The sequence below is a fragment of the Dromaius novaehollandiae genome, chromosome 6 (genome assembly GCF_036370855.1).
Source record: "Dromaius novaehollandiae isolate bDroNov1 chromosome 6, bDroNov1.hap1, whole genome shotgun sequence".
Lineage (NCBI taxonomy): Eukaryota > Metazoa > Chordata > Aves > Casuariiformes > Dromaiidae > Dromaius > Dromaius novaehollandiae.
The window spans coordinates 10,477,177-10,495,473 of NC_088103.1; the positions used below are offsets into that span (position 1 = coordinate 10,477,177).

Below are 18,297 nucleotides of genomic sequence, written 5' to 3' on the forward strand. Positions count from 1 at the left end.
CATCCAGCACTGGTTTATGTTTTTGCACACTCAAATGCACCAATATACTTTGACACAAACTGCTATTTTGTGGACTCACCTTTTTCCATTACATTCATTTATTAATTGTGTCCTCTGCACTCAGAGAAATATCACATTACAATATACTTGTAACCAACGCAGCAGAGGGGAAGGAAAAAAGCATCACTGACCAAAGCCCATTAATTTATTTTACTTGCAGATTTATTGTGAAATCTGTGAAGCATTGAATAAACACGTCTGCTAGATATGTGCAGCACTGGGATCTCAATATCCCTAGAGCCAGGCCAAACCAAAACTAAAAAACCCAAAATCCTAAGAAACTGGGTGATAAACTCATTTGTGAGGCAGTGACTTAATTAAGCCATTGTAAGAAGACATATTGAGATTTATTTATTTTTTTAAAACTCTCATGTGCACTACAGATGAATTGCAGGAAGCACAGAACTGAGTAGCTTGCAGTATCCCAAGACATAATGTCAGTGAATGTCAGCAGAAACACTTGATCCAAGCTACCAAAGGACAAAAAAGCCGGTTAGTCAAAAACCAGCTGCTTCCTGAAAACAGCTACCTGTGTACCGGTGTCTGGCAAAGCTATAATCACCACTCAGCAAATCTCTAGTGCACATGCCTGGCAATGCTGCAGGGACTTGACCTCTTGTTTTTAGTTTTCTCCAACAGTACGCAGTCTTTTCGCTACTGCTGTGATGAGGGCAGCTCCCTTCCCACTCCCATCTTCAGAGAGCATGAACGTCACATCACACTGCGGTGCCAGTTCCTTCACCGTTTCCCGCAGGACCCTAGAAAAACTGAAAGGAAAAGGAGAGAGGGGAAGACCATTTTAGCAGCCCTCTTCTGGTTTGTGATCATTTGTACCTGTCTATTAGCAGGGAACCAAAACCTCAGCCAACATCTTCCTTTGGTTCTCCATCCCATTCCTTTCTGTGTTTTCTTTCTGTACTCCACCAGATTTTAATTTCTATTTCTCCACCTTTAATTTTGCTCAGCGTGATGGGCCCCTTGCATTTAGAGACCACAGAGGGGAGACTCTTCCCCCAACTCAACAGCTAATGCAACTGCTTTGAGGCCTTACTCACGAAATACAGACCCATCTACAAAAACCCAGCAAAGCTTCCCACATGAAAAAGTTTGCTTTCATCTAGGATCCCCAGACATTGCAGAAATCCCCCAAAACACTGGAAAAATCAATATTAAAAGAGCAGGTTTGCTAAACACCCCAGAGAACAAGAGCCTCCCAGTAATAACTGGACTTTCCTTTGCAGCTTTCAATCCATCGTGTAGGCAAAGGAAAAGATGGGATGCAGGGAGACACGTCAGATGTTTATTCCCCCTTACTTCTGACCACCCCAGCAGGAGCCTGGCACAGCCCGGCACGTTTTCACAACGTAATTGAGCAAAAAAGCAAAGGGAGGTGGGACCCAGGCACTCACTGTGGATGGAGCTTGTACAAAGTCCCGTCCACCCCGACGGTGATTTGCAAGTGCTCCACACCTCGGTTTTCCCTCCTCTTCTCCACAATAGCCGCCAGCCCTGCCCCGCAGAGCTGGGCAGCTCTCCTGGAAACAGCTCCACACACCTCCTTGACGATGATGCTGTCTTCGCACGTGCTGTCCAGGCCGAGCTGCTGCAGGATTCGCCGCACTTGCAGGAGGGCTAGCCGGTCGCTGGCAGAGGGAAACAGGCAGCAGCAGGGCGTTAGGGGAAACTCCTGCGAGCCCTCAAGTTTAAGAGTTTCACAGATGAGACTGAATCTCAATTCAAAAGGACCTCGACCACAGATCCAGCTCTAAACCCCTCCATTTGCTTTAAAGTATAAAATAAAGTTCCAGTCTGAACCTGGATCCAAAACTTGCTCCTGGAGTGCTCTTTGCCGTGTTTCCAGAAGGCACAAACGATAGTTAGGCACCTCGCTCCTAAAGTCACAAAGGAGCTGTGCCAAATCAGCCACCTTACCGTGTTAGTTTTGATCTAAAGGGTGAGATACTACCTTTAAAATTTTTCCAACATTGGAAGGGGTTTCGAATAGCCTGGAAGACTGTGCCAAACACACACAGATATGCAGGTAAGCCCATATTCATGACGTATTTATATATCACTGGCTTTTCTTTTTTTTTTTTAGTACCATTTTAAGTTCCTACAGGAAAGATTTCAAGTACAGAAATGCTTGATACTAAGACATCCAAGATAACACAGCCAAATGGAAAGGAAATGATAATTCATATAATTACAGAATAATTCTAGGACTCCCACAGTTCCTTGGGGGGGGGGGGGGTTTGTTTTGTTTTGTCATGTCTTCCCCCCGCTCTTTCCCCACCACCAAGAAGGAGACTATAATAGACTTCCTGAAGGAAAGGGCTCCACACTTTTGTGGAAGATTATTTTCTAGAGGTTCTGGAAGAGCTTGAGGATTTAAACCATGTAAATCTAATTGACAACTTTACCTCTCAATCTGAGACAGGAATTTTGTTTCAAATATGCCTCTTTTCCTGAGTGATTCCGAAATCTGTCCTCTGAACAGCAGTCCTTGTTTGGTTAAGTCGATCAAAATCTGCCTCACTATTTCACCTAGGTACATTCCACTGGTCATTTTTTCATACCTGTTATAAAAGAAAAAAATATATGTTTTTAAAGAGACAGCAAGTTAGCTCTGTTTAACATAATCACTGGTAGATACACACTCTGAACAACCTGAAAAGCAGTCAAAGCTTGCAGAACAGTATTCCTTGAACTGTCTTTCAACCATCAGAAAAGTCTGTTGCAGTGACTTCAAGTGCAAGTATTAATTATAATATATTATGTCAAAAGATAACAAAACTAGAAAAAAACTGCAATATTAAATCCAAGATGGTGTTAAGGCCAGAGTCCACACTGAGGAGAAACATTTCCCTGTCCCCCCTGTGCATTCTCTGGTGAGTCATATGCAATCAGTGCTGTCTTTACCAAACCAAGAACAGCCAGTTCAGTTTATCCTCCTGCACAGTTTGTATTTTGCTTTTGAAGGGGAAGCAGGCTAACAGAAAGCCCTGCCTGGGAACTGGTATCATTAAGAAAATACTCTGAGAGGAGGATTGGTCCTAGAACCAAAGCAAGGGGAACAGCGCAAGAGGGAGGAATACAGCAAGGCCTGTGCTTTGCAGGGAAATCTTCAAAGCTGCACTGTTTGGCAAGTGCCCTGGGGTGAAAACAGTGCTGTGGTAACAGAAATAACATATGTTTTTGTTTTTTCCCTGGATACCTGCATTACTTACTGTCCAGAAAGTGAAATGTAATATTAAAATTTCCTTTCTGATTATTCATTCATTAAGCACATTAACAAAAACTAGCCAGTGCATCTCAAGGACTCACTTAAATCAGGACCATCTCATTACCTCTGCTTCCCTGGATTTAGTGAACCTTCATCTACTTCTTTATCATACTCTGTCCTGATGTTGTCGATGCAGCCGTTGTCACCAAATCCTCCCCATTCTGTATTAATGCACATTTTTCCTTCGTTCCCTTCCAATATTTCTATGTTTTTCATGTCTTCCATGTAGCACACATTGCTGCCTGTTCCTAGGAGGAAACAACAAGGCTTCAGCCAGAAAAATGAAGTAGCAGCTGAAACACACGGAAGATGATTGCGGTGATCATCTTGAAACAGTTCTCCTCCAGATCCCAAATTTCAAAGATCTCCCCAGATATTACAGAAGCAACTGCCAGCCTTCACTGTGTGCGGTAAGGTGTCACAACAGAAATGTTTTTAGACTGGGGCTTCACATCTTCTGTGTTTAGATGCATTCCTGCCTGAAGACTTAGAAGGATCTACCGGGGGAATTATCTGGAAAGCCCACAAAGAATTCATTCAAAATTTTAAAAATATCTTTTCTTGTTCCAAGTCCTAAGAGCTGCCTACACAGTCAACAGCAATACACTTGCCAAAACAGGAAGATTCATGCTGTATTTACTATTTTCCACACTCTTTCACCGGGCACCCACTGTTAGGCACCCCCAGAAACGGGCTAATGAACCTGGTGGACTTCTGATTGGATCTGGTACAGGTGCTACTGTGGTCTCAGTTGAATACCATACAAACCTGCCAAGATCTCTTAGTGACCAGTAACACCATACACCATACTGCCAGGGAGAGACTTGTAAGACACTTGTTTTACAAATTCTGAAGTAGGGAATGAAGCCGAGCACCTGCATGTAGGCTTTCGTTTTACACTGGTTGCTTGAATAACACTGTACCTGCAATGAGGCCAATCTCACAGTTTGGATCCTCGTACCCACACGTCATCATTGTCCCAACAGTGTCATTCACCACTGCTACAATGTCCAAGTCAAACTCCTAAAACATAAGTCACATTCAATAGAGGGGCCCGGGGGGAAGAGGGAGCACGCATTAAATACACCAGAAAGCAGAAAAGAATAGCTCACATTTCTCCTCTTGATAGCTTCCCTCAGCATATCAACAACATCTTCCCCCTCGCAATCCGTTGCCTTAAAACCTTTTGTCCAACCTACAAGCGTTCCCTAAAACGGAAGAAAATCCACAAATGTAGATGGAGAAGACGGTGTACCTCAAACATCATTCTTTTTTTTTTTTCCCCTTCTCTTTCTCTGTCCCCCTCCCCCCCCCCAACCAAAAAATAATGCATTTCTCTGGCCAAAAAAACAGGTTATCACAAGTGTCCAGTGCAGAGAGCATGCGAGTGTGCATATGACAACCACAGATAAGGAGTCACTCTAGGTTTACTCGCCTGTTTATCAAGACATTGCCTACCCGATGCCTTCTAAAGTTCTCTCCTCCTTTGGGAAACTTCCCCACCTCACTCCCTTCTGCACACCCAGCCATAGTACCATTTGCAGGAGAAAAATAGTAAAAACTGCATTTGCTGTAAATTGAGCCAGACAAGTCTTGAAGCGACTGTAAAATCCACCAGGACTTAAAAACATCTAAAATGATCGCAGTCTCTCATCCCTCCAAGCAGCCTACATATTTGACCAGATTAGGCAGAACCCCTTTTTCCTCCTACTCCCTTAGGAAGAGCAAAAAAATAATCAAGAATATCTTCGTGAATTTATTCATCTTTAAACTTTTCTTACATCAGCTCTGGACAGATGAAGAGATGAGATCCCTCAAAAAGCTGCACATGTCCAATTAACAAATCAAACTCAGAGGTCCAGCCCTTCCACCCTGTGAATAAGCAAGCTCAGTTCTGCCCACTGACACTCGACAAAAAACCTAATGTAGTGGGAAAGTTATACAGTCAGGGCTCTGCAGCACAGCTAGGAGAATACGCTGGGGTTGTAGCTGAGAAAGTACAAGGAGGGGACTGTTCTCTCTTGGCATTACAGAGAGAAGGCGCACAAGAGATTCCTGGGACATTAAAAACATGCAGTCACTTAGACATCGTAAGGGCTCACTCTTTACAGAACAAAAGCAAATATCCATTTCTCACCAGGAACAATAAGTGAAAGTTCTGCCTCCCATACACATATAAAATGATACCTTTCTTCCTAAGCAACCAGTTTGCACAGCAGAGTAATAAAACCCCATCAATCAGGTGAAATTCTCTCCAAAGACCAATTCAGATTTTTTTTTTTTTTCCCACCAGACCTTGAAAAGTCCTGCTCAGAGGAAAACACTTCGGGGACAGAGGGAAGAAAAAAAAAAAAAAAAAAAGCTTTTGCCTGCCAACTCCAAACCAACAAGTCACCATCACCCAAAATATCATCATTTGCCGTGCAGATGCAGAGCTGCCAAGACAACCCTCTCTCTGTTTTGGTCTTTACCTTGTCAATGCTGGCTTGCCTGCAGGGGAAGGAGAAGGTGAAGCCCAGAGGCAGCCGGGCACCTTTAATCCCCATATACTCCAAAAAGTCTGCTATGCACTGCACAATGTGGTCAAAGAGCTGGAAGGACAGAAAAAAAAACATGTAAATCTTGCAGGTACTCCCATTCCAGGGGCCCTGGCTGAACCAGTTAGATACTCATTAGAAGTTACCTCTTCCCCTGTCCCTTGCATGATCTCCAAAGGAATGGCAAAGATTTTGTTATACATTTGCACCGATTTCCTTCTCCCGCTTCTAATTTTGACCAGCAGAACCCTGAAATTTGTCCCACCAAGATCAAGGGCAAGGAACTTTCCTTTCTCTGTAAGAGAAGAAGGCATTTCATTTTGGTGCTTCCTGTAGCATGTCTGCAGCTCAGAATGCCATACTCTGCCATAAGTCTCCAAAAAACGTAATCGGAGCCAGTGATAACACACTGTTCCTTGTGACATTTATCCCATTGGTCTGCCAGGCGAAGGGGCTGAAGGCCAGCCAGATAACACCACAGGAAGCAACAGCTTGCCAACAGACACCATCCTGGCATTTTCCAGAATTCTCCAAATTGTCATATTCCCCCTCAGAAAACAGACAAGCAACTTCCCTGCACCACCTCCAGGTGACCAGAGGAGGACTTTACCCGTTCCATCCGGGGTCCCGCAGACGTACGTGGGTAACATCTTCACCGTGGCGCGGCCTTGCGTCTCTCTCTTTAGCCCATATTCCAGCTCCGTCCTCATTTTGTCCTTCACTTCTCGCAGGGTGTCCAGGGAGAGCAGAAACGGCGCGAGAACGGCGTCGATGCGCTTGCGCTGCGTGGCCAGCCTGCGCGCCACCGCCGTGACCATGGCGGCCCCCCTCGCGCTGCCGTTCGTGGAGAGCAGGAACCGAACGTCGCAGTTTGGGGCCAGCCTTCTCACCACCTTGTGCAGACGCTTAGCGTACCTAGGGGAACACGGAGCTTCTTTAGACCCTCGCAGGCATTTCATACGTGCCTTGCTTCACACACGTGCTTCCGGTACACACATACATCAAAAATCACAAGTGACCAAGCACAGCAGAGCAGCACAACGTCAGAAACCGGTCTGGGAGAAGAGTACAATGCTCCCCATTTCTGACTATTCTGCAGAAGCTGTACTCTCACCAGAAATGGGAAAACACCCCTAGACAAGCGTGAATGCCAAGGAAGAGGATGCTGGAGAAAAGCCAAGCAGGAGCAGGCTAAAGAAAGTCAGAATTGGCGCATCAGACACTTGGCCTCCATCCAAATTTGGGAGAAATTTGAGTATACATTCAAAAATCCAAGAAATAAATGAACTGCAAGTGCCCTGGAGGCAGCCACTCGAGGAGTCACTTGCTCTCTCTGCTAGACACCAGTGTGCCCCCGCCAGCTCTAAAGCTCCTGAGCCAGCTTTGCGATAACCAAGCCAGTCTTACGCTCTGCAGTCCAGCCAGATCTCACCCCTGCCTGCGCAAGACAAGCAGCTCTCTGGAAAAGCCGCACGTACGTGTGGGTGGGGACTTTTTACAACAACTACATGTGGCCAGTAACTACCACATGCTGTTTGGTGACTTACTGGGGGTGGGTTTTATAGAGGGTCCCATCAATCCCAACAGTGGTTCGCAGCCTTAACACTTTTTTATTCTCTCTCAGTCGCGTCAGTATGGCTGCTAAGGCTGCAGCGCAGAGGTTGGCCGAGCGGAAGGAAACGATGGTGCAGACGTGCTGGACAGCAATGCAGTCCTCTTCGGAGGGAAACAGGTTCAGCTCTGTAAGTATCTCTTTTGTGTTGCTCAGACCTTCCTTATATCTGTCCCAAAACAAAGAAATGAATCATTTAATGCAAGGATATTAGGCCACACACAGACCAGTAATAGATGCACAGCTTCCCTCAGTACCATGAAAATGCAGAAATCATCCCTGAAGTACCAGCGTGCACTGGAATTGCTCTGGAAAACACCAGAATCCATCAGTTTTCCATCCACAAGAGGACCTAGAGTCTGCACTACATCCCTACACTCTCAAAACAAGCCAAGTATTCCCAGATCCCACCAGCTGAAAACTGCAGGAAACCTGCCATGGACTCAGGTCTCAAAAGAGATTATTTAAACAACTTATGCCTGTGATGGTTAACAGTACATTTGCTACTGTGGTGCTTTGTTAAAATTTCATCTTCCACCAACTCTTACTTAAGGAACTTAAGGAACTTATTTGTCTCCTATGTAAAAGCAAAACCAAGTTGACCAGTATAGGATCAATTCCAAGTACCCACAGATTATAACAAAATTAGCATTGCTGCTCGTGAAAGACTAACAGCCCCTCTCCAAGGGCATGCTACAGCTCTTACTTTTCCATTGCGATCACATGTCTCAGTTCAATCTTGCCCTTAGTACACAGAGCTGTTGACACTTTCCCATTGAAGAGCAGACCTTCCTTCGTCATTTTTAGAAGAATGAGTCTTACAAGTTCGCCCAGGTACAGGCTGCTAATCATCTTCTCAAACCTGGAATGAAAGGATTACAAGCGTTCACCCAGACTCTCATTTCATTGCTTGACAGAGCTGTGATATGGTCAGATATGAGCATCTTATGTTCTTACAAGGGTCAAATGTAATTTAAGCACCTAAAGAAGGTGCTTGCAACCTAAGCTGTGGGCATTATGCCTTCCTGAGGTGCTGGGACCCAAGCACAGTGCCCCAGATAAGTGATTAAAAAGGTCCAGATTGGACAGGACAAGAGCCAAGTCAGCTCAGGCTCATTCAAGCCCATTGCCGTTCCAAAGGGGCTCCTGGCGCACTCCGGAAACACACACAGAGTCTTTAGACTGCCAAGTCAAATCAGCAGTGGAAGTCACTTACAGTTGTTTTCCAGGATTGAGAGATCCCAGGTCGATCTCTCGATCGAACTCCGTGCGGATGTCATCCAAAGCACCGTCGTCCCCGAAGGCCCCCCACTCCGTGTTAATGCACATCCTCCCCTCGTCGCCCTCCACCAGGTCGATGTGCCTCATCTCCTCCATGTAGCAGGCGTTGGTGCCCGTCCCTGCGCGTGTTGGAGCCAATGTGGAAAAATTACATGTTTGCCCCAGGTTTGTTTTTCATTTGTTTTAAGCCCACACGTTTGGGAAAAAGTTAGTGTTTTCTTTAGAAGAAAATGTAAATACATAACACTGTGGTAGTGTGCGCTAATATCAAGCTGCCTATACTCGTTAAATAATCATTTTACATTGAGTGAGAGTACCAGAAGTTGATCTAAGACTCAACTCATTTAAAAACATTTTTTCTATTTCAAATGTACCTCTATGGGGCTTGGGAAAAGCCACTGTAGTGCTGTGAAGCAGACAAGTTATGGAAAGATAGCTGATCTTTACTGACAGAGGCAAGAGGAATTCAGCTTTCTCTGGAGAGACAGACACTGATTTTCTATACTGTCAGCAGAGAAGTTTGTGTTGCTCAGAACTGGATCCTGGATCTGGACAAAACAAGAAGTATACCTTAATACTCAATAGCAATGTGATCAGCATAGGAAGAGCTGCCTTACACAAGGCAGCCTGGCTTGCAGATCTGACCACTGTTTTTTCCATTTTCTCTCTGGTCTGTCCTCTGTTGGGACACTCCTTGCACTTAAGAATTGTTAAGACTAAACAAACGAAGGGCGAAAAGGAAAAGAAAGAAAATACTTAGTGAAGAGAACAAATTACCAATTATAAGTCCAACTTCACAGCGCTGGTCATCATATCCACAAGTCATCATGGTTCCCACGGTGTCATTAACCAGTGCCATGACATCTACATCTATGCCCTGGTAGCATAAAGATGAGTGGTTAATAGAAATAGGCTGAGAAAGCATCCTGGCTGTAGAAGCAACAACACACAGACATACTCCTGGGTAGTGCTTTGAAGGCTAACTCTAAGAGCTTGCCTGAACCTAAAGTGCACGCTACTTGCTTTTATAACACTATCCCAACAATGCTGTAAAGTAATGAACATCTCTGAATTCTCAAATGCTCGGCCAGCCAGGATCTTTAACAGAATTTCTTCCTTACTACAATGACGACAAGATATGGAATGATGTTTTGTGTTTCTTAGACGATGCTACCAATAGTACAGAATATGAAAATACTTTCCAAAATATTGAAACAATGTTATTCAAAGGAATACGCTAGTTAAAGGGCAGATTTAATCATGTCTATTGCTGATTTTTAGAACTACCACCACTCCATCCCACAGACTGAAGTGGACAAGCCCTGGCAGAGCTAGGCGTGCTAATTTAAGGTGATACCTCCTCCCTCCCAGCTCTCCAAATGCAGACCAAACTACAAAATACAGCATGCATCTGCATCTCACCATGCAGGTTGACAGCACATTCCCTTTAGCTCAGGATGACAGTGGGGCTGTACTGGTGCCCCACCACTTCCCGCCCAGTTTACCAGCATGCGTTTGGCATCACTGTCAGACTGTGAGCTGGGGCAGCTGCGCTGGAGCTGCGTGTCCCCTTCCAGAGCTGCGGGGCGGGAACCCCTGGGAAAGGGGGAGACGGAGCAGCCCTCGGAGGCCTTAGCCACATCAGGCACCTGTTAGTGGATGTGCTTGGAGAACGTCTGACAGCTCCCAGACACCCCACGCACCAAGTGTGGATCTCCCAGGATGATCAGGGGCCAATTCAGTTTGGCTCCTGCAGGAACAAAACTTGCCTTGTGCTTCTTGAGAGCCTTGTGCAGAGAGCTGACCACATCCGTGTTCTGAACGCCTCGGACCTTGAAGTGTTTTGTCCAGTTAAGGAGCACCCCCTGCAAAGAAACAGTCGGTGACCAAAAAGCTCCAGCCTTGACGTACAAACCTGCCACAAAGACAGCCAAGACCAAAGCCTGGGAAGAAGCCCATTATCTCTCCCCACTTGTGAAAACCTGGGCTGAAACACAGCAGAGCATCTCACCTCAGTTACAGTGGCTGTCAGACAAATACAACAAAACAGATAAAATGGTAAGGCCCCAACCCTGCAAACACATTTTCCCTGTGTTTCATTTAAAGCATGAATGCTTTTACCAATGCTCATCACAAATTAACAACACTAAGAACAAAGCATTTTAGGACTGGGGCCTAAAGCACAGATTCCCTACAAATAAAAGGGAGCGAAGAATAAGAAGCCACAAAATATTTGCAATTAGCCTTTCACCTCCCCCACGCAGCCTTCCAAACAGCTCAGCTACAGGTCTCTCCTGTTTAGAAGGAACTGTAAAGATACTGAAGAAGAATTAAAAACAAACAAAACAAAAGACACACACACTCCTTAGGACACAAAGGGATGTGTTTTAAAGCCTAATAGCCTTCATACAAGGACATGTGATTACCACAGAGTCGGGTACTGATAAGTAAAAGAATAGCTTTAGCTTAAAGATCCTCCTGCCTTGAGATACCAAATAAATCCTTGAGTGGTAGTCAAGTCTAGTGAAACAGCATGGCTGGCCCATGCCTTGTTTGGAGAGCTGTGCAAAGGTTATCCCACACACAAGGCCACGAGCTACCACTCCCACGCAATAGCTTCCCCAGGCTCTGTAAGGAGCAAGACTTCCCCGCAGTCATTTTTTTTTTTCCTTTTTGCATCTTACCTCTTCCAATTTGGTCTGTCTGCATGGAAAAGAAAACGTAAAGCCAAGAGGTAACCTCCTATGCTTCAGGTTTTTGGACTCCATGAAGTCTAGCAGACAGTCAGCGACATAATCGAAGAGCTGCAGGCGAAGGGAGAGGACGGGTCAGGCTGTGCCCGGCAGGCACACGCTCAAGCGCGGCACCGCCGCAGAGCGGCTCCGCAGGCCCTACCTCGGCTCCATTCCCCTGGATGACTTCCTTGGGTGTGGGGTAAAATTTGCTCTCCAGCTGGCTGCTCTGCTTCCCATCATCAAACACCTTCACCTGGAGGGCGCGAAACTGGGAGCCACCCAGGTCAACAGCGAGGAAGTCGCCCTTCTCTGCAACGCGAGCAGACAACCATCAGCAACAACAGCCGAGAGGCACAGCCCAGACACCACACAGAGGGCCACAGCTCAGGAAAATGGGCATTTGAGAGCACTACCTAGGCCCATAAAGGACATGGGTTGCAGCCCCCTGTTAGACATGGCCCTACTGCAGAAGCCAGCTTCCAGGGGCAGCAAGACTAGTTTTGTCCACCCCAATGTCAACCAACAAAATTATCTGCAAATCCCCCCAAGTGTTCGTGTAAAGACAACAATCTGTTTCTCAGCCAGCAGCACTCTCAGCTCAGATGTGTCTTTCCCTAGCAGGACCTCCACGCAGAAGGGCAGGTTGGACTCATTGCTTCAATAAAGCAATTCTCTCCCCATCGCACGCACAGGAAGCAGCTCTTCCCCAAAGGCCATTCGGTGGCAAGCACATAGCCGTGTGCAATCTTTGTCCCATGGTACAGACACCTGACTAATTCTTTTTTTTTTTTTTTTTTTTTTTTTTTTTTAAATTAAACGTGACCCTGAAACGAAAGCAGGAAATTCTACCTGTAATATTATGGCCAGATATCACAAAGGCAAGGAGACAAACTGGGTTACTCAGTAAACCGTGACATTAGTCAGGTCATTAATTCTTAAATGATTAAAAATGGGTGATGCTCCACAGAGGTTATTTGAGGTAGCAACATAGAAGGCACTGAAAAATCTGGAAGTTCATTGCTACTGCAAACAGGAAAAGCCAGCCAGGTTTGAGACGCTTAAACCTGCTGGAAGTTTTGTCTGGAAACAAAGTAACCAATAAGTAGCTTATAGCAAGAGCGCAAAAATAGAAAAATCAATTTGATACTTAAAATAGGGAGTTTGTCAATAAGACACATGCCAACATGACTGTCCTTGACACAGGGGCAAGGCCGCACAGGCCAGAAGAGCGTTGTCCAATATTGGCTTTGGGATACACTAAGTTTTGCAACAGTGATGACACCACGTGCAATTTTCTGAGTCTCATGTCCTCAGAGCTTCTCTGCAATTTCAGGACAGGGTCCGTGTCAGGTTATGCCTCGCAGCCTGTGACAGCCACAGCAACAACAAGGCTAGTATTTCTTTTTGAATTTTTCTAATATTTTTAAACTAATGTTTCTTTTTCTTTGGTGAAAGCAGCAGCGAAAAGGGGAGTACTCAGTTCCCGCCAGGCAGTTTCCAAGGTGCTTACATACAGATTTTCCTCATATGTCCCTTGTTTCAGTGGATTTGCCTCCAGATGTTCCCTGTATGCCATGAAAGCTGTTATTTCTCCTTTAATTGTGAGGAAATCACTTTCAGAAGGACTAAAGCCCTGCGGAAAGGAGGTACAGAGCAGGCCTTTCTCTAAAGCTTCCTGCATGAAGAGCTGTTACACACCATGTCCCAACCTAGGCCAGACAGAGCCCTGCACAGATTCAGAGTTTCGCTTAAACTTGGGAAAACCATCGTTTTCTGTCAGTGTGCACTGCCAGGAGCCAGCTGAGCTGGGGCCTCAGAGTTACTTTGGACGCAGCCACTTCTCCAAGCAAGACGGGCTTGTAAACCCTACGTCGCCCCACGTCCCCCCAGAGGACACCCCTGCAGAAGTACTCTCTCCTGCCCTGTTTAAGTCCCACTGGTGGCTGCAAAGGAGGATCCAGCTACAGCAGCAGAGGTTATGCCCTGGCAGACTATGTGGACACTCATCCTGTGTTTTTTCCAGTGCAGATGGTAAGGAAGGGCAGGAGGGGATTGGTTTTCTGGGACAGAGAAAGACAACACCGTGGAGTTTGCTGGCAGAAGCCAAGAGGACTTTGCAGTTGGGGGGCTCCGCAAGGCAGCCCCGGCACCGCCGTGGGACTCGGCCCCATCCCCACTGCAGCCAGAGGCGGCTCTGGGCCTGCAGGATCGGGCCGGTGCTCTGCACCCACTGCGGCCCCCTGCCCGCCCCGGGGCTCCCACGCAGCAGCCCCGTGTCCGCACACCACGGCACGGCACGGCCGCACGCTGCACTGCGGGGTCTGGGCTGTAGAGGCTGCCCTTGCCGTGTCCAACCGCAGCTCTAGCGGCGAGGCCACATCTGCAGGGACCAAGGGGGCTGTTTTCGGAGCACTGCCTAGGCCCTTTACTCATACAAGCACGACCACAGCAGAGAGCAGGGGGGACTCACCTGAGCCGTCGGGCAGCGAGCGCACAAACGACGGCAGCATTTTCACCGTCGCTGTAGGGTTCGTGTCTCTCCCCAGCCCCTTTACCATCTCGGCCCGGAAGCGAGCCATCACGTCCAGCAAGACATCGTCGGAGAGGCGCATGTGATACAGGTACCTGTCAACCTGGAAACGGGCAAGGCGTTACTGGGAGGCACGCAGGCTCCTCGGTGCTCACACTGCTCTCATGCTACAGAAGGACTCTCCCACGTGTCCCAGCAGAGGCTTCCGTTATCTCAGCCAGCAGGGAAAAATCACAGGGTTTTCCACTTTCACTACTTTTCTAACCATAAGAGACGCTGTTTAGCATGAAAGCCCCCAAAATATCTCTAGTTCCAGCAGCACTGCTGCACAGTGCTGGACAAGAATCGCTTTGCTCGCTCCCACCTGCCTGACAAACACGAGGCTAAACAGACCCGACGGAGATGCAACGGATTCGTTCCACACGTGCGACAGGCTAAAGGTGAGCTACGACCTATGCAACCCACCTCTCCGATCCCACAAGCTTATTTCATTTTTGACCTCAGTAGCTAAACTCCCATGAACACGAGTGGAAGCAAGCTCCAGGACATTATCAGAACACTAACTCTTACAAAAACTTAGTTTTGAAAGTCTTTAACCCAACTCTGTTGAAACACTGTCAAAATGTTAGCCACCTTTTCTGATGGAAAGCCTCCGAGTCTTGCTGTAGACCCTAGTGGGCTGTTTTTAAACCATCTTTTCTCCTACACATATAATAAACTAGAGCTGTAAAGTATCCCAAACCTGGTGAGAATCTGACCACTCTGAATTAGGTCCAAAAAATGCTGCCAATGCCCAAGCGTGTCAGCCACGATCTGAAAACATCTATTCAGCTACTGCTTCGCTCCACAGACATTTAACTTCGCTGGCATGCCAGGCTGAGCTTAAAGCCCATTTCCCACCCCACATCTGCCCTCTGTTTGCTGTGATTTTAGGACTAGACCTAGAAAACAATTTTGGGTGCAAACAGTATCCTTTCTGAAGGGTCTATAACACGCAGCATGCAGTCAAAATGAAAGCCAGTCAAATTCAAAGGGGATCAAAAGTATCTGTGGAGAATTCAGATAACCTGGTACAGAAACCAGGCAGTGCTTTTATATAGCTTCACCTGGGCAAAGCTTGAGATTTTCCTCTTCAAGACCATACAACTTCTTGGACTGACATTTACCTGGAGGGCTGGATACATGGCTATAAGAAAGGTGGCCTGTAAACTACACAGCGAGATATGACAAAGGATTAATGCAGCAAAAGAAGAATCTGTTGTCATCCAGATGCTCTTCATTTCCACTGGGGAGCCCTGCAGTTTCTGATGGACTCTGGTGCTGCATGAACAAGTGTGATACAGGCATAATACTTCTGTGCTCCAAATAGCTGGACATTTCCTGGAAGGTGATCTGTGCCAACATCTTACTCCCCAAAACACAAGGCTGAAGGCCAGAGCCATCAGGCAGGAGAGAGGTGGCACAGCTTCCTACACCTCTCTAGTACAGACACTTAGGAGCTCTTGTACCATGGCCCATGTTTTGATGCTGCTTTACCTGTTCAGAGTGTTTCATCAGTCCTATTCACACAGGGAGGTCTAAAGGAACGGGAGAACATACATGAAACTAGTCCCACCAGCAACATGGCTGGATGTAAGGGGTAGCATTGTTTAAACAGAGAAGGCCGGTCACAGATAAATCGGCTTCTTCTGTAATCAACTAGCCACCTATATTAACAAGGCACAGTTCTACAAAATATTTACCTATTCACAGTCTCATTTAAAACTGATGGGCAGAAGTGACCCAACTGAGAGAGCTAGGACCCTGAGAATAACTGAAGCACTGTCTAATAAGTGCACACACACTGCAGAAAGTTTTAAAATAGAAAGGCAGCTGTCTTAGGATACAGCTGTGCCTTTAAAAAGACCATTTTTCAGGCCCTTCTTTGTAGCCCTGGTTTGCACAAATACTTGATCTCATCCCATGCTTTTTTTGAGCCCTGCCCCTGCATAGCATCCACCATCTCAGCCCAAGCACCAGAATATGACTGCAGAGACAGCACACACAGTCTCACACAGACACTCCTCTTTTCCAAATAACTTCGAGAGAAGTACCTTGCAAAAAAAAATAATAAAAACAGCTACGTTTCTGTTTGCAGAGGTCACAGGCTAGCTATCTGCTTTCCATAGAAATTGCCTTCTCCACCCTGTTTACCTACAGCCATAGAAGCACCAGTCCTCTCCAAAGTACTAGATAAGGCAGAGCCTGGAAAAGCTCGCCAAGTCTCTAGCCTGGTTTACAACCACAGCAAGGCCCCACTAACACACCATTTGATTGTAACTGCAGAACAGCCAGCGCCTGCAGCACCAGCATTAGTGGAAGAAGCCCCTAAGAACAAGTCACTCCGCTTTTGAGCGAGGGCACAGGAGGGAAGACCTGGTGTAGCTGGCCTCTCTGATGAGGGCAGTGGTGGAGGCGGCACTACCTGCGGGCACCCCGGCTCTCCCGCGCAGCTACACATCTGCAGACAGCCCTGCTCCCAGCCAGCTGGAAATACAAAGACAGAGCTGGGCAGAGACAGCCCCCACAGAGCAATTAACGGAGAGGCCAGGAGAACAGAGGACCCCCAGAGGACATGGCTGGAAACCGGAGGACTTCCCACCCAGTGAGCATACAAGCCCTGTGGGGTTTTGTGATGGGGAGACAGCAGCCCATTGCAGCACAGCCACGGAAGCAGACTGTGTGCTCTGGTCTGTGCCCATGGGAGAGTAACCATTAGGCAGCTCACTCCTAGCACTGGCAGCTTAAGATCTGGACTATCTTGCACTTTTCCATCTTTAATTAAAGCTCACATCTATAAATATCAGCCTCCAGCCAGGTCGGACAACGAGACAGGAGGCAAAGGTACTTCTCCCACACTAACGTTAGTACGAACTGTGTGGGGTCCCAAAAGACCTCACCCAAAGAGCCCAGGAGTTCTCCCTACCCCGACCTACAGTGTGAGTGAATCAAATTCCTGCTCAGCTTTAAAAGTCCCATCCTTCACAGTACACTCTCAAAGCGATTCCGCAAGGGGTTCCTTGCTGCCCTCTGCACTACGCTGTACTTGTCTTACAAAGTCTTAGCACTGGTTTTCCTTATAGGAGATCATTCACTCCGTTACTGGAAGAGAGCTTATAACTGAGCAGGGAAACCACCAACCAGACCTATTTTCACACAGTCATCAGATGGTTAGGAGTCCCAGTACTTTTTGCCCCCTTTCATCTTTAGGGCTGAAGTAGATAAAGCCATTATCTAGTCTGTACTATGTACTGCAGATCCCAGAGTACGCTCCTAGTAATACAGTTCTGGTCAAAACAGGAATCTCTGCTAACGCTGCATCTTACATACCTTTTTTATTTGATCTTCTTTTAGTTTTGTAAAATAGAAAGCTAGCAAGTGGACAGCAAACATTTTGTCGGCGTTGATGGATGTGTCAGTGGTGACAGAGTTGCTGCGAGTAACTCCAAAGCAACAGGTCCTTAACTCACACAGCCGGAGCTAGAGCAAGGTCAGCCGAAGCATTTCCTCCAGGGCGAGACGGGTAGAGTTCCTGGGAAACTGAGTCCAGAAATAAATCCATCCAGCGTGATTGGTTCAATGATTAAACTTTAGTCTCTCTGCATCTCCCCCCACACCAGCCCCAAGTCCCTCCCTCCCCAGCAACACACTTCATTGTGCCATAGCAAGCGCCTGGACAGCTGCCAAGCTGAAGGGGAGAAAAATCGATTTTGTTCCTGCCCCACTTGGGAATTGTTCCCACTTCGCAATGCAGTTGCTATGCAGCGGCTTCACCCTGCTCGGCTTCCCCAGCCGCTGACAGCCTCGCACCAGCCTGAGCGCACAGCAGGGCTGCAGGCAACCTGGGAAGTTAGGGGGGATTTTAGGAGGTTTCTTCCCCCTAACACAGCGCTCCTACTTGCAAGATAAGCTCTTCTGCATGAATTAAGTCCACTCTAGTCCACACAGCACGCCCTTATCTACAGCTTTTTTCAGCAAAGCTTCTGCTGTGTAAAGGGGGCGAGACACGCACGTACCCCCACATGAAGTACTTCTTGCACAATTTCCGGCTGAGAGAGGTTTTGCATAGATTATTCTCCCTTCACTCCTCCCGAAGACAAAGTTTCAAACCAACGTAGCTCCTCAGAGTTGCAAAACCTAGGGAGGGGCCAGACCTATCTGGCAGCAGGCAGCTTTGATATCAGACTGCCTTACTTGATAGAGCAGATGCCTTTGCACCT

General features: G+C 46.9%; 1 protein-coding gene across 2 annotated transcripts; it reads right to left on the reverse strand.

The window, feature by feature from the left end:
- Window positions 1-200: 200 nt before the first annotated feature.
- On the reverse strand, window positions 201-18,207 carry LOC112986876 (hexokinase HKDC1). 2 transcript variants are annotated; one of them, XM_026106400.2, is made up of 19 exons: window positions 18,094-18,207; window positions 17,408-17,617; window positions 13,979-14,141; window positions 11,669-11,817; window positions 11,458-11,577; window positions 10,543-10,638; window positions 9,551-9,650; window positions 8,709-8,892; window positions 8,199-8,354; window positions 7,428-7,661; window positions 6,491-6,795; window positions 6,027-6,175; window positions 5,815-5,934; window positions 4,456-4,551; window positions 4,267-4,366; window positions 3,408-3,591; window positions 2,481-2,636; window positions 1,470-1,703; window positions 201-827 (listed from the first exon to the last, which is right to left on the reverse strand). In XM_026106400.2, exons 2-19 carry the CDS (start codon window positions 17,468-17,470, stop codon window positions 683-685), a joined length of 2,754 nt encoding a protein of 917 aa, XP_025962185.2. In that variant the 5' UTR covers window positions 17,471-17,617; window positions 18,094-18,207; the 3' UTR covers window positions 201-682. The 2 variants fall into 2 exon arrangements, with proteins under 2 accessions (XP_025962185.2, XP_025962184.2); XM_026106399.2 differs by lacking the exon at window positions 18,094-18,207 and having other exon boundaries at window positions 17,408-17,673.
- Window positions 18,208-18,297: the final 90 nt, after the last annotated feature.

Bases quoted from the DNA above. Each gene is read 5' to 3' on its own strand.
- LOC112986876 (XM_026106400.2), bottom strand. From the start codon at position 17,470: ATGTTTGCTGTCCACTTGCTAGCTTTCTATTTTACAAAACTAAAAGAA. The intron at 8,893-9,550 runs GTAATTTGTTCT...CAACACGCGCAG, and splicing joins TGAAGTTGGACTTATAATTG to GGACGGGCACCAACGCCTGC. The intron at 4,367-4,455 runs GTGAGCTATTCT...CTTATGTTTTAG, and splicing joins AAGCTATCAAGAGGAGAAAT to GAGTTTGACTTGGACATTGT.